Consider the following 14,636-nt stretch of genomic DNA (forward strand, 5'->3'; position numbering starts at 1 on the left):
ACGTAATTATTTATTGCTATCTGTCTTTCCTTTATTTGATATTTTCATCTGTCTGTTTTATTCAGTATCTTTCCTGTTTTTCCATCTGATTTCTTTATTTTTAAACCCATCCCACATTATCCATGCTAGAATAACAGCTATGAAAATATCATGGTGTGCTGACTGTTTATCCATTTGCATCTTTCTGTTTACTTTGAACATTTTCATGGCCAACCGTGAACTGTGATGTCCTCATCGTATCGTGGGTGGCAGATGTCCTGATAAACTGTCCCCCCTCCCCTTTTCCCCGTATAATCCCTCCTTGTCTCTAACTGCTCCGCAGACCCAGCTGAGTTGACAGAAGTGACGAGTAACCATTTAAAAGCTGACATTAAAACAGAATGTACAATATTAGTCTGAGTCTGTCATACCAAGTGTTTAGATTAAGGAGATCACAAAACGCATCAAATGGATTTTAATGTGATTTTAATTTCTTTCTTTTTTTTTTTTTTACTAAGTCCACAAGCAGCAAACATGTTCATTGTCAGCATCTTTAACTTTCAGGTTACATATTCCCCAAAATGGATATTTGCAAAGAGCAGATGGGCAAAAATTCCTTAAGGATTAGCCATTTGACAGTGTGAGAAATAATTAAATGCTTTACTGAAACCTTCTCAGAGTCCCTTACACTGAAATAACCTAACAGGAGCTGATAATATTTAAACAGCTGGAATGGGCTATGAGATCAGGGGTCACATACAGCATGAGGGAGACTAAGGCTTGTGTGCCGCCATTAAGTTCCTTTTTCTTGTTAAGGTGGCAGTTAGTAAAGCCAGTGTGAACAATAGGGGGCTGCCTGTCCTGGAATAAGAGTACAGTAGTGCAGAATAGCCTTGCATTGTCCGGCACTGTAGTTTTCAGTCCAGACATTCAAGCCACTAATAATAATAATTCTTTACACTTATATAGCGCTTTTGTCACTACTCAAAGCGCCCAGCAATTGCAGGGTAAGGGCTTTGCTCCAGGGCCCAACAGAGCAGAATCCCTATTGGCATTTACGGGATTTGAACTGGCAACCTTCCGATTGCCAGTGCAGATCACTAGCCTCAGAGCCACCACTACACCCTGTGGCCCTCTTGTCTCAATATGGTGGCACAAAGCACCCAGTTTCAGCTCTTTAAGTCGGCCAGTGTGTGTGTGGTGCAGCCCCTTTTGTGTTGTTATGAGATTTAGGGCCGAAAGTTGAGATGGTGATATTGAGTGATGGCTCAGTTGTGACCAGCATTTGTCACCAGTAAGCCATAAGATGGTAAAAGAGAAAGGAAGGGCAGCCATGGGAGCATCAGGGTGAAGGTGGCTTCCCGTTAGGGCAGTCACACTTGAGAAGTTTAGATCTTAACAGAGAATTTCAGTCCACATCATGAGAATTAACAACGCACATATTGACCAAAGCGTGTCGTCTTAATCGAGCACTCGAATGCTTCAACATGGCACTGTTATTACGCAGGTAGATACACAGTTAAAGAGTGAAATAAACCAATTAAAGACTGCTGGCCGGGTCTGACATGGCATTTTAAGGTTATGTCTGGCCTCATCAATGACGCTATACGTCCCCAGCTTGCTAATCCTTCACCTTTAAGACAATGTGAGATAAACAACAAACCAACAAAATACAACCTTACAGTCCAACATGAAATATTTAACCCACTTCTAATTCAACAATTTCCAATTGAACATTAGGGATTTTCAATAAATGCAAAGCGAGAATATATAAAAAGAAAACTTGTGTAATCTATCAACCCAGAAAGTGCAAATTTAAATAAATATTTCTGTAAACAGTTTATTTCCAGGACTTTTAAGTTTAGGAGGAAAAAAAAAAAAGATGGGAAATTCTGCAAAATTGGTGGGATAACAGTACACCTGAACAGATATTTCAGTCTGCCCAGGGTGTGAGGGAGACACTGCGCCTCTTTAACGTCTCTCAGCAGTTACTAAATATGAGTTCATAAACAGGAGGGCTTTGTTTGGTCTCCCGAAACAAGAAAATGAACTTTAGCTTGTCCTTGAAACTTCCCCTCTGTGCAGATCTATGCTATACATGCAGAGGATGTTTTCTCCACTCGTGTTAATCAAAGATGGCTGTTATCAGAGTTCATTGTGAAATTTTATATATCTCCAGTCACCTGCTTCATAGATACCACCGAGGAGACTGTCATGAGGTGTGTGTGGTCCTCTCCCTTTCTGCACCGGTTACGAATCCATTTGAAAATGGCAGTGATGGGAACGGACAGACTTGGAATTCCAGCCAAGATGAAAATAATGACGTAAACCCAGTTGGGGTAGCCCAGTTTCTTCAGGGTGGGAAAATTCACCTGAAAGACAAGAAGGGGCAGAGCAACACAAGTGAGTTAGCGGAGTGCTGGTGGTTTTTATATAAAAGGATGAGTTTGATATTTTTGAGTTGGTTATTTTTTCACAATCCTGGTGTATATATTAATGTACCACATGAAATCTTGTTCTAAATTGAAGCAAATTTAATACATTAAAAAAAATAACCAGCCCACTTCTGCATTTTATAAAGGTGGTTATGAGTACCTGGCTCCCATTATAAAGAAAAACCTTGAAAATTGCTGCATTTGTCCATTTCTCACACCAAAAATGTCACTGAGTATTGATCCACATTTTGAAACTACACACATATTGCAAAATAACATGTCCATGTCGTTTTAGAAAGGTCATTCAGTCATTGTCCAACCTGCTATATCCTAACCCAGCAGGCCATACGTTAGACTTAGTGATTACTAAAGGACTGAAAGTTGATATAAAGCAGATCATTGATATTGGTCTATCAGACCATTTTCTTCTACTTTTTAATATAGAAATAATGATAAAAAACACTCATGAGAAGCATATTGTTAAAAAACGCTTCTTTGACTCGGCAGCAGCTTTAAAACTTACAAACATTTTAAGCAATCAGTCCGTTTATAGTGCCAGCTATAATAGTGAGGATAATGTAAATAGTAAGGTGGAAAGATTTAATACTAAAGTGAGAGCTGCTGTTGACATAGTTGCACCTGAAAAGACAGTTAAAAATCTTCTAGCATTGTTATACCATAGAAGACCCAAAGAGTGTCTGATTTAAAGAGAACATGTCGTAGAGCTGAGCATCAATGGAGGAAGACTAAACTTACTATCCACCATGAAATATTAAAAGTTAAAATAACAGAATACAATAACATTGTCCGTCTTGAGAGACGCTGCTATTTCTCAAGATTATAAATAACAATGCTAGTAATCCCAGAGTCTTATTTTCTACAATTGATCGCCTACTAAACCCAGGTAACTCAAAGGAATGCCTCCTAAGTACTTCCAGTAAAACCTGTGAGGCTGTCGCTGTATTTTTCAATCAAAAAATTAATGATATTAGAAATAACATAGTATATCCCTCCAACACTAAGGATCCTCCTAAACCCCAGCATCCTGTTATAAACAAATTAAACTCTTTCACTAGGATAGATTTACCTGATTTACAAAAATAATATCTCAATTAAAACCCTCCACCTGTGTCCTTGACCCGATACCAACAATTTTTCAAAGAAGTATCAGCGTGCTAATTGATAATGTTCTTGACATAGTAAATTCGTCACTAGATACTGGGGTCTTCCCAGACTGTCTTAAGACTGCTGTAGTTAAACCCCTACTTAAGAAACATAATCTTGACCCCTCAGCTCTTGAAAATTTTAGACCCATCTCTAACCTGCCTTTCTTAAGTAAAGTTCTGGAGAAGGCAGTCATTATGCAGTTAAATGACCACCTCAATAAACATGCTATTCTTGATAAATTTCAGTCGGGTTTTAGAACAAATCACAGCACAGAAACTGCACTCGTTAAAGTAGTAAATGACTTGCGGTAAATGCAGACAGAGGCCATTTATCTGTTCTCATCCTCTTAGATCTGAGTGCTGCATTTGACACCATTGATCACAACATTCTTAGAAATCGCCTTAGTCAATGGGTGGGCCTCTCTGGCAGTGTCTTAAATTGGTTTGAATCCTACCTGACAGGGAGAAAATTTTTGTTAGTTGTGGAATTACAACTCAAGACACATGATATCCATATGGTGTTCCACAAGGCTCTATCCTGGGTCCGCTGTTTTCTCAATCTACATGCTTCCGTTAGGTCAGATTATCTCAGGGCACAACGTGAGCTACCACAGCTATGCTGATGACACACAGCTGTACTTATCAATAGCACCTGATGACCCATTCTATTGATTCACTAACACAATGTCTGACTTGTATCTCAGAATGGATGAATAGTAACTTTCTCAAGTTAAATAAAGAGAAAACTGAAATCTTAGTGATTAGCAATAATGGATACAATGAGGCTATTAGAAATAAACTGGATACATTAGGATTAAAAGTCAAGACGGAGGTAAAAAGCTTAGGGGTAATTGTTGACTGTAATCTGAATTTTAAATCACATATTAATCAGATCACTAGGACAGCATTTTTCACTTAAGAAACATAAGTAAAGTTAGACCTCTTATATCACTGAAAGATGCTGAGAAATTAGTTCACGTTTGTTTTCAGTCGACTAGATTACTGTAACGCACTCAACTCAGGACTACCCAAAAAAGACATAAATCACTTGCAACTAGTTCAGAATGCAGCTGCTAGAATCCTAACTAGGAAAAGAAAATAAAACCACATCTCTCCAGTTTTGATGTCACTACACTGGTTACCTGTGTCATTCAGGATTGACTTTAAAATTCTGCTTATGGTTTATAAAGCCTTAAATAATCTCGCCCCATCTTATATATCGGAATGTCTGACACCTTATATTCCAAATCGTAACCTCAGATCCTCAAATGAGTGTCTCCTTAGAATTCCAAGAACAAAACTTAAAAGAAGTGGTGAGGCGGCCTTCTGCTGTTATGCTTCTGCTGTTATGCACCTAAAATCTGGAATAGCCTGCCCAGGCTGATACATAGGTATGTTCAATTTGATATTTACATTGTGTTTGTCTTTCTTTGTGATATACAGTATGACTTTCTTTTACTCCATTAACGGTTTGGATGTACTTTGTGCTTAAGTCTATTTCATCAACAGAGAAAGTGCACTCATATAGCGACAGATTTGAGTTATTGTGGGGTGATAGATAGATAGATAGATGTGAAAGGCACAATATGATAGATAGATAGATAGATAGATGGATGTGAAAGGCACTATATCAGGGGTGGTGAACTCCAGGCCTGGAGAGCCACATTGGCTACAGGTTTTCATTCTAATCCTTTTCCTAATCAGTAACACCAGCCAAGCAGAAATGAAACGTGAAATGAGCTAACAGATGACCAGCTAAACTGGGGCTTCAAACTCCACCAATTTCACTCCACTCACCTTATTAATGAGAAGCCAATTCTTGCTGTTCATTAAACCCGTTATTTAATTCCATGTCTTGTTGCACATTACACATTTCAAAACGGTTGTTTTTCTGTTCTTTCTAAGAGCACCGTGTTTTGGTGACCTAAGGGATCAACCTTACCAAGACCATCATCTCTTTTTAATTTCAGATATTGTGTAATGGGCACAGGGGAGCTGGTTATGTGTTGGCTTTTTTTGTATCTCACAATTAAAGAATAAGAAACAACTATGAGGCGAGGCCTGCGGCTCTCCAGGACTGGAGTTTGCCACCCCTGCACTATATGATAGATAGATAGATAGATAGATAGATAGATAGACAAGCACTATATAATCAATAGATAGATAGATATGTGAAAGGCACTATATGATAGATACATAGATATGAAAGACACTATATGATAGATAGATATGTGAAAGGCACTCTATAATAGATAGATAGATATGAGAAAGCACTCTATAATAGATAGATAAATAGATACATGAAAGGCACTATATAATATTACTTGTGCTATCGAGTGTTGATGCCAAGTTGTGAATTGCTGTTTCTCTTCATTAGCCTACTAGATCATAATAACTGAAATGGTCACACTTGTTTATCACTTATTCTCTTACTTTATGCAGAAATGTATTGACGTTACTGAACTGAACAGATGATACAGTAGAGCACTTTAAAACACTGCTGAAAACACATTACTTTAACATGGCCTTTTATAACTTCAATTTAACTTAATCCTGATACTCTGTATGTTCAATTCATCATAATAACTATTCATGGTGGCTCTAAAATCGTACTGACCCCTACTCTCTTTCTGTTTCTTTTTCCGGTTTCTTTGTGGTGGTGGCCTCGACATTCACTTATAAAGTCACCTTTGAACCTTCTGTGCACATCTTTAGTTTGTAGAAGAAAATCCTTTCACATATGGAGGGTGAGACATTGGAAACTCACCACAGAGTACCAGAGTTGAAATTAGGACTCGGTCATACTAACTCAGAAACAGAAGGTTGTGTGTTGGTTGAACATTATTCCTCAAAAGAAAGTTTACTTACATATTCTGGGTCCCATGCGATATACAGCAGTTCTTGGTTGACTTTTGTCACAAAATAAAACAGGAAGATGAAGAGCATGATGAGGGGACTGATCACCCTCCAGGTGGCTTGCCAGAATATGTTGGGCTTGTGGCCAATCATGAATTCAATGTCTTTATTAAATCTGTGAAACAGAAAGAGTACAGGTACAAAGAAAACATGAGAGTGAAGTTACGAGGTGCTGCCTGAAGAAACATGAAGTATAACACTCAGCCACAGAGTGGCAGTCTTACACCACTGCATCGTGTTAACGTGTCCACTAATCCAAGAAAGTGTGCGTCAAAAGTACAGAGATAAAGGAGTTTTTCCCACTATTTTATCACTAAAAATACTCTCAAGTTTTGTGATTATTTCTATGGTGCACTGTCAGAGTTTAACATGTCCATTGATTTTTCTGAACCCGGTTATTGAGGGTCACAGTGAATGTGACAAGCATTGTGCACACTGCCTTTGTGTCATTTCACACACACACACACACACACTCTGCTGACAGTTGTACGAAGCTGTATGCCTACAGATTGTGGAAGGAAAGTTGAGCCCCCAGATAAATTCTACACACAACACGGAGAAAACACGCAAACTCCATGCAGAGTGCATCTGGGACTGGAACTCTCGTCCCCTTGTTACAAGGCACTGCACCACCGTGCTTCCCCAGTTTAACACATATACTATAATATTTTAATCAGATGATGTTATACTTTGAAAGTTACATTGTTAAGTCTGGCAACTTCAGATGATCTCAACGAGTGATCTGCAAAAGATCGGTAAATGTTGCAATGAAATCTAATAATAAAAATAATGGTGTGCACGCATTTTAGAAAAGAACAGGCAAAGAAACCTAATATTCAATTCATTAAACGTCACTTGCACTTCTATCAGAAGGCGGACCTTCCAAACCTAACTCACTGCTATCTTCAGCCACAGGCCCCTGAATGACATCACAGGAGTCCTGTGGCTAAAGGAACAACAGAGTGGCCTGCTGCTAAAGGTCTGCAGTCAGACTGCTTCAAGCTCAGCAGCCATGTCACCCTCTCGATCAGTTTGCCGTTGCACTTGTCACATGAAAAACATGAATTCTGATAACTCTGCCGATGCTGGAGCTGTCATTCTTCATCTTTCTGTCACGTAATTGGGTTTTGCAATTTGCCTAATGCTCAGCAGATGTCACTGCTGTTTTTTTTTGTTTCATTTTACACTTTATTGAATTCAAGTCAAGTTTTACAATACTAGGTTCAAAACTAATCAACCCCCAGATGTCACGGCTGTTTGTTTGCTTTCTGCCATGTCACGTCCTCGTTCAGTTTCTCTGTGTAGTTTGCTGTAGGAAACACGCAAACCCTTTTTTTACTTTTACCAGCATATATCGTATCATAACCAGAATCAAAGTTATAGTCCCAAGAGCTTGCAAGTAGTTGCATTACAGACACAACCTTTAGCATTTTATGTACTGTATATTGATATTGCTTCAGAGGAAATTGTTGTAAGTGAATTTGTCACATTTATAAGCCTGAGGTAGTGTGCAAGTTGTAAAATGTATTATTAGCCTTTTTAATCAGACATCTGACAATGACAATTTTAATAATCTATACTAGTGTAGGGCGTGTGACGGGCGGCCGGGTCCCATGCCCGGCCGGGACGCCCCTTCAACACTGGATGCGGGGGAGCAGCCATGGGATGCACTCTACGTCCCCTGGAATGCTTGGTGGCAGCCCTCCTGGGTTACATCGGGGCCACAGGTGTGGGACTTCAGGACTCAGACCTGTTGGGCTCCATGGCCACCACCTGGAGGAGCCACACGGCTTAACAAGCCTCTGTAGGCCGGAATGCAGCCACACCCGGAAGTGCAGCCAATCACCACCTGGAGCACTTCAAGGTGGGCTGCAAAAAGAGCCTGCAGCCACCACTCAGGAGCCAGAATCGGGAGGAAGAGGACAAGGTTGCCTGGGAGGAGTGGTGCCGCCAGAGGATTGTGTTGTGTTGTGTGGAGTTAAGTGCTTGTGGGACTGTGTATTGCCTGTGGAGTCTTTGTGCTTTTACACGTGCCTCTGGGTCAGTCTGTGCCGGGTCGGGCGCAATATAGCGCCTTCATTTTACAGGCGGCAGGGTGGCGCAATGGTTAGCGCTGCTGCCTAGCAGTTAGGAGACCCGGGTTCGCTTCCCGGGTCCTCCCAGCATGGAGTTTGCATGTTCTCCCCGTGTCTGCGTGGGTTTCCTCCCACAGTCCAAAGACATGCAGGTTAGGTGCATTGGCGATTCTAAATTATCATGGGGCTGTGTGTGTGTGTGTGTGTGTGCCCTGCGATGGGCTGGCGCCCTGCCTGGGGTTTGTTTCCTGTGTTGGCTGGGATTGGCTCCAGCAGAGCCCCGCGACCCTGTAGTTAAGATATAGCGAGTTGGATACACTATTGTAAATAGCATAAGTAATGATATATTTGTAAACTGTTAATATTGTAGCTGCTATAATGGCTACCTTAAGTGTTACTGGCTCAAATTTTGAGACCTTTTCTGCTGACCCTGTATTAAAAAGTGTCTCATAATTAAATAATAACTTTTTTGTCTCCTTCTTTTTCCATTTTTATGCAGGTGTAGAGTAGAGTTGCCATCATCCCACCCCCATGGATGTTAGTCCTGTGTCTGTGTGGCTCTCCCTCTGGCTCCTCCAGCTTTCTTTCAACATCCTCAAAGACATGGTGGGTATGTTAACTGCTGATTCTAAATTGGCCCCGTGTTCATTTTGTGTATGTGTGTGCCCTGAAGTGGAAAGTCTTCAATACAGAGTGGTCCAGTCTAATTATGCAGATTCAGATCATCTGGATGACTTTGATTTATGTGGGGACGATTCCAGTTCGGCGTGAAGACGATTCTTTATGTTGTCACTTCGCACACTTCTCGATGGTCCGGGATGTTTCAGGTGATTTTCTATGTAATAAACTTAAGTTATAGCGTAATGAAAATTGCATAATTAGATCTGGACCACCCTATATTTGAAACTATAGACTGCTTATATTAAGCTTTCATTTTTGCTCAAATAAACCAGGCTGTTTCTAGCTCTAATACATTCTTTCTGTGTTGCACCAGTAATTTATAACTTTGCAGACAGCTGTTTCATTTTGTTGAAAGCCTGGCAATGTTTGTAGGACTAGCAAAGACTTGGAGGAAAATCATCCATCATAAGGATAGCCAGCCAATCAAATGTGTGCAATGTCACATGTTCTTGGGGCAAAATTGGTCTCGTCCAAGGGACCGAAAAGGTGACGAAAGTGGAACGTCATAAGAAGCAACGCCAGAGGTCGAGACACGAGACCACCTAATGTGGACATCAGAAAGCGTAACCTATAAATACCACCGACCGCTAAATCAAAATCGGCCCAAGACGACATCCACTCCTCACATTGCTATTTTTTCACTAGGTTTTTCTAAGACAAATAGCAATTTTATTTTCTATTATACCTTCTTTCCATTTGGCATTATTTTATGTTAATAAATACCCCCATTACGTTTACATTTCTATACTTTGTCTTTAAACCTTGAGAGACTGAAGTAAATGTGAGGGCACCTAATGTGGTAAGATTGCTGCTTTCTTGCCCTCGAGGTTATCAATTCTGAGAGGTCTGGTAGAAATAAGACACTGCTGGTTAGAAAATGGCCCTCTAGCCAAAGTGATTAAGCTGTCGTGTAACACGATGACACCTGTATGTTTGTTAGTGCTGGTGATAGTGAGTCCCTATGTAGAGAAGCAGAATATTGCAGGGTGGCTGGCAATTGGCATTGCCCGAGACTTTGTCTAGTTAGGACCTCTGTATGTATGTGTGTTAATCTTTAAATGTGTGTGTAGATGAACCTCTTAAATGTACCTGCTGAGTTTCACAAATGCCCTGATAGTACAGTGTGTGAGTGGGCCTTTCCCAAGGCTTCTTCTTGCCATGTGCCCAGTTCTGCTGGCATAAGCTGCAAGCCCCCACAACCTTGAATAAGTCAGGTTGACTTGAGAAGTATATGTTACTGTAAGTTATTGTAATGCAATAATGTAGGACATATTAGCTATATAAATAAAACACTATATATTTATAAAAGGGTGGCATGGTGACGCAGTGGGTAGCACTGCTGCCTCACAGCAGGTTCGCTTCCTGGGTCCTCCCTGTGTAGAGTTTGCATGTTCTCCCCGTGTCTGCGTGGGTTTCCTCCCACAGTCCAAAGACATGCTGTTAGGTGAATTGGCGGTCCTAAATTGTGTGCTTGGTGTGTGTGTGTGTGCCCTGCGGTGGGCTGGCGCCCTGCCCGGGGTTTGTTTCCTGCCTTTCACCCTGTGTTGGCTGGGACTGGCTCCAGCAGACCCCCGTGACCCTGTAGTTAGGATATAGCGGGTTGGATAATGGATGGATGGATATTTATAAAAATATTTATTGTTAGATGCAACAAAGAGAAATGGGTATACAGTTTGGCAGTGAAGCGGGTGACTAAAGCATCCCAGAGAAAGAATTAGAGAGCAATGTCCTACCTGTCAATTCCATACAGGTACACAACCCCAACCATCTCGCAGAAAGCAATAATTAATAAAGGAATCGACCCAGCAAAGGCATCAAACAGGGCGAGCCAGTAGTTTCCAGACGACTGTACAAAGATTATAGCGAGCAGGAAACAGCCCAGACAAATGGTACCTGCAACAGAGTAACACAGCAGTGGAGAAAACAATACAGACGCTGACATTTTAATCCAGTCATTTGCCCCTAAACGTGACATTTTTTTCCTTACCAGTGATTGCTTCCTTGGGCCATGATTTTGGAAAAACCTTCAGATCCTGCAGTGGCACGAGGACTCCTTCAATGTTGCCAAACATGGAGGAGAGTCCCAGACAGAAGAGCATGATGAAAAACAGAATAGACCAGATTGGGGATACCGGCATCTTTGTGATGGCTTCTGTGAAGACGATGAAGGCTAAGCCAGTGCCTTCAACACCCTACAGAAGAAAAAAGAATGCAGACTCAGCAAAGAGAGGTAAGCGTTCAACAGGTAGGCTGTGTGGAAGGGTGGGAATCCTACAGCCCTTTTCTAAACTCAGAAACAACTCTTTTGATTAATGCAATACACTGTTTAATTAGATATTCTGCACCTTGAGCCTGTTATCTATCATTCTATTGTGCTAAAAGTCTCTGAGGATCTTGTCACCCTGTCACGGAGTGCCAGCCTTACCACTCTGCGAAGATATCTCATTTCTCATTCTTTCGGTCATTACCCACAGCTCATGACCGTAGTTAAGGACAGAAATATAGGTCGACCATTTTGTCTTTACAATCGCCTTCCGCTTCACCACCATGGGACCAGTACAGCACCTGCAGAACACCTGCTGCCGCTTCAATCCGCTTGTCAATCTGACATTCCCATCATCCTTCACCCATGAACAAGAACCCAAGATACTTAAACTCCTCCACTAAAGGCAGTTGTTCCAAGGGGGACCAGCTTTACATCAGCTAATATCGAGATATCAACCATAAAAAAATCAAGACAGCAACCAAAAACATTGGGAGTTTTTCATTGGTACATCAAATTACAACATACCTTGTAATATTAGTGTGTCTACATGTCCCTTTTTGGTTATTATTCATATATAGGTATACACACTACCAGTCAAACGTTTTACAACACCTCAGTTTTTAGAGTTTATCTTCTTATGAAATGCAATGAATGACCTAAAAAGGTGAAAAGGTAAACAGTAAACTACGGAAACCGAGAGAGGACGTGCAATATCGTTATTTTTTTAAATTGTCTCCTTGAGATAACAGACTAATTTTATCGCGATTGCGAGAAAACTAAATTTAACCTTTGCTCGCTTAGACTGCGATGCCTATACAGCTGAAGCCTTGCTAACCATCTTCTTAAATGACAGACGCTAACGTTATTATTTTCTAAACTAAGGCATAAACTTATTTCAGCCTGCGTCAGCCTTTGATTGAACAAAAACGTGATGCGCTGATCAACGGAGTTCTGCTCTTCTTCCATTTCAAACAGGATGTGTCTTCAATAAGCTAAACATTAAACGTAAGATACAATTATTTCAGAATTTCGAGAAAACAAGATCTTTTGTTTTATCGAGATCTTGTTAAAATGATTACGTTATCTCGAGAAAACAAAGTTAATTTTCTCAAGATCTCAGTAAAATTAATCTGTTATCTCGAGGAAACAATTTAAAAAAATAACGATATTACACGTCCTCTCTCGGCTTCCGTAGTAAACTGTCAGAGGTTTACATTTAAAGTTTATCTTAGCAAAAACTAAAACAGGAGGAAATACCAGAACATTACAAATGGGTCTTCAGGGAACAACTACCGTTTTTACTCGTGTACCACGCGCCCTCGTGTAAGACGCGCACCCTAATTTTTACAAAGAAAATCGCGAAAATCGTTTTGCCCCGTGACGACGCACGTTGTGGTTGTATAGGAAGCATTTAGGGTGTGAGAGAGAGCAACAGAGAGAGAGCGAGCGAGAGAGAGAGAGAGCAAGTGAGAGAGAGAGAGAGAGAGAGCAAGTGAGAGAGAGAGAGTGAGAGAGCGAATGAGAGAGAGAGGAGAGAGAGAGAGAGAGCGAGAGAGAGAGAGAGAGAGAGAGAGAGAGAGTGAGCGAGAGAGAGAGAGAGGAGAGAGAGAGAGAGAGGAGAGGCGAGAGAGAGAGAGAGAAGAGAGAGAGAGAGGAGCGAGAGAGAGCGAGCGAGAGAGAGAGAGAGAGAGCAGAGAGAGAGAGAGAGAGAGAGAGAGAGAGAGAGAGAGAGAGAGAGAGAGAGAGAGCGAGAGAGAAAGAGAGAGAGAGAGAGTGAGAGAGTGAGAGAGAGAGCGAGCGAGAGAGAGAGAGCGAGCGAGACAGAGAGAGAGAGCGAGTGAGAGAGTCCAAGCAGAAGCAGAAGCTTGCGCTTACATTTCCTCGTGTATGACGCGCACTTGATTTTCTAATGCTAATTTTCAGTAAAAAATGTGCGCGTGATACACGCATAAATATGATAATAGGTAACAACCTAGAGATGTTCTGCAGCACTGAAAATAAATGAAGCCTTGCAAGTTGAAGCAGACAATTTGCACAGGTGTCCCAACTTCTGTTGATTACTTACAAACCCTCTGTGAGTCTTGAAGCAGAGTTGGCACAGACTGTGTTGCTACACCCTCCGAAGTACTACTTGGACTAGTTGGCAAATCTACAAAACACTGCTGGCTTGATACACTTCATACAGAGCAGAGTCCCATTCAAGTGATGTTAAAATGGCATTGATTGATATTCTGTTGTTAGTTGTTGGTTATGGAGGGTCTATGACTATAATTTTTGAAAGAAGTAGCCAATGGAGATAAGAGCTAAAGGGTGAAGATGTGGTCTGTCTTAGGCCATGATGAATAGCAGGTCTGGAGCTTTGCCAATACATTATTTAATATGCAGATAATGCAGCCGTGAATATATTTTAGTGTCCATCCATCCTTCCATTTTCAGCCCGCTATATCCTAACTACAGGGTCACGGGGGTCTGCCGGAGCCAATCCCAGCCAACACCATGCACAAGGCAAGAAACAAACCCTGGGCAGGGCGCCAGCCCACCGTAGTATATTTTAGTGTAACATATCATAAGCACTGAGCACTTATTTATTATTCATTTTTTACTTACAGGGTGACACTTAATTCTTTTTCTCCTACGTTCAATTCTTAGATGAGCAATTTTTATTTTATGATTAACTTACCTCAAATAGCAGCAAAATCACAAGGGGCTTACTAATAATAATAATTATATTTATATAGGGCTTTTTCTCACTACTCAAAGCATTTTACATAGAGAGTGGGGGGCCACTTCAACCACCAGCAATGTCCACCACCTGGATGATGTGACAGCAGCCATTTTTTTGCCAGTACTCTCACCATACGAGAGCTGTTTGGTGATGAAGGAGTGAGAGCGAGAGTGCCAATTAGGGAAAGAGGATGATTAGGGAGCGTGAATGACTAGGCTGTGGTTGGCAATTTAACTCAGACATCGGTATACACCCTACACTTTACAAAAGATGCCCAGGCGTCTTTTATGACCACAGAGAGTTAGGACCTTGGTTTTTATATCTCATCTGAAGGATGGTGCCAATTTTTACAGCATAGTGTCCCCGTCACTGCATTGCGGCATTGGGATTCAC

The 14,636-nt window shown here is 41.1% G+C and overlaps 1 protein-coding gene across 1 annotated transcript in view; it reads right to left on the reverse strand.

The window, feature by feature from the left end:
* Positions 1 to 371: 371 nt before the first annotated feature.
* The window catches only part of LOC120516062 (sodium-dependent neutral amino acid transporter B(0)AT1-like), a 64,615-nt gene continuing 50,350 nt past the window's right edge, over positions 372 to 14,636 (reverse strand). The window contains exons 9-12 of the mRNA XM_039737509.1: positions 11,240 to 11,444; positions 10,986 to 11,145; positions 6,449 to 6,611; positions 372 to 2,351 (exon numbers count right to left, since the gene is read on the reverse strand). Coding sequence (XP_039593443.1) covers positions 2,145 to 2,351; positions 6,449 to 6,611; positions 10,986 to 11,145; positions 11,240 to 11,444 — 735 coding nt within the window. The 3' untranslated portion in view covers positions 372 to 2,144. The remainder of the gene's footprint in view (positions 2,352 to 6,448; positions 6,612 to 10,985; positions 11,146 to 11,239; positions 11,445 to 14,636) is intronic.

This window comes from Polypterus senegalus, chromosome 15 (assembly GCF_016835505.1).
Source record: "Polypterus senegalus isolate Bchr_013 chromosome 15, ASM1683550v1, whole genome shotgun sequence".
Taxonomy (NCBI): domain Eukaryota; kingdom Metazoa; phylum Chordata; class Cladistia; order Polypteriformes; family Polypteridae; genus Polypterus; species Polypterus senegalus.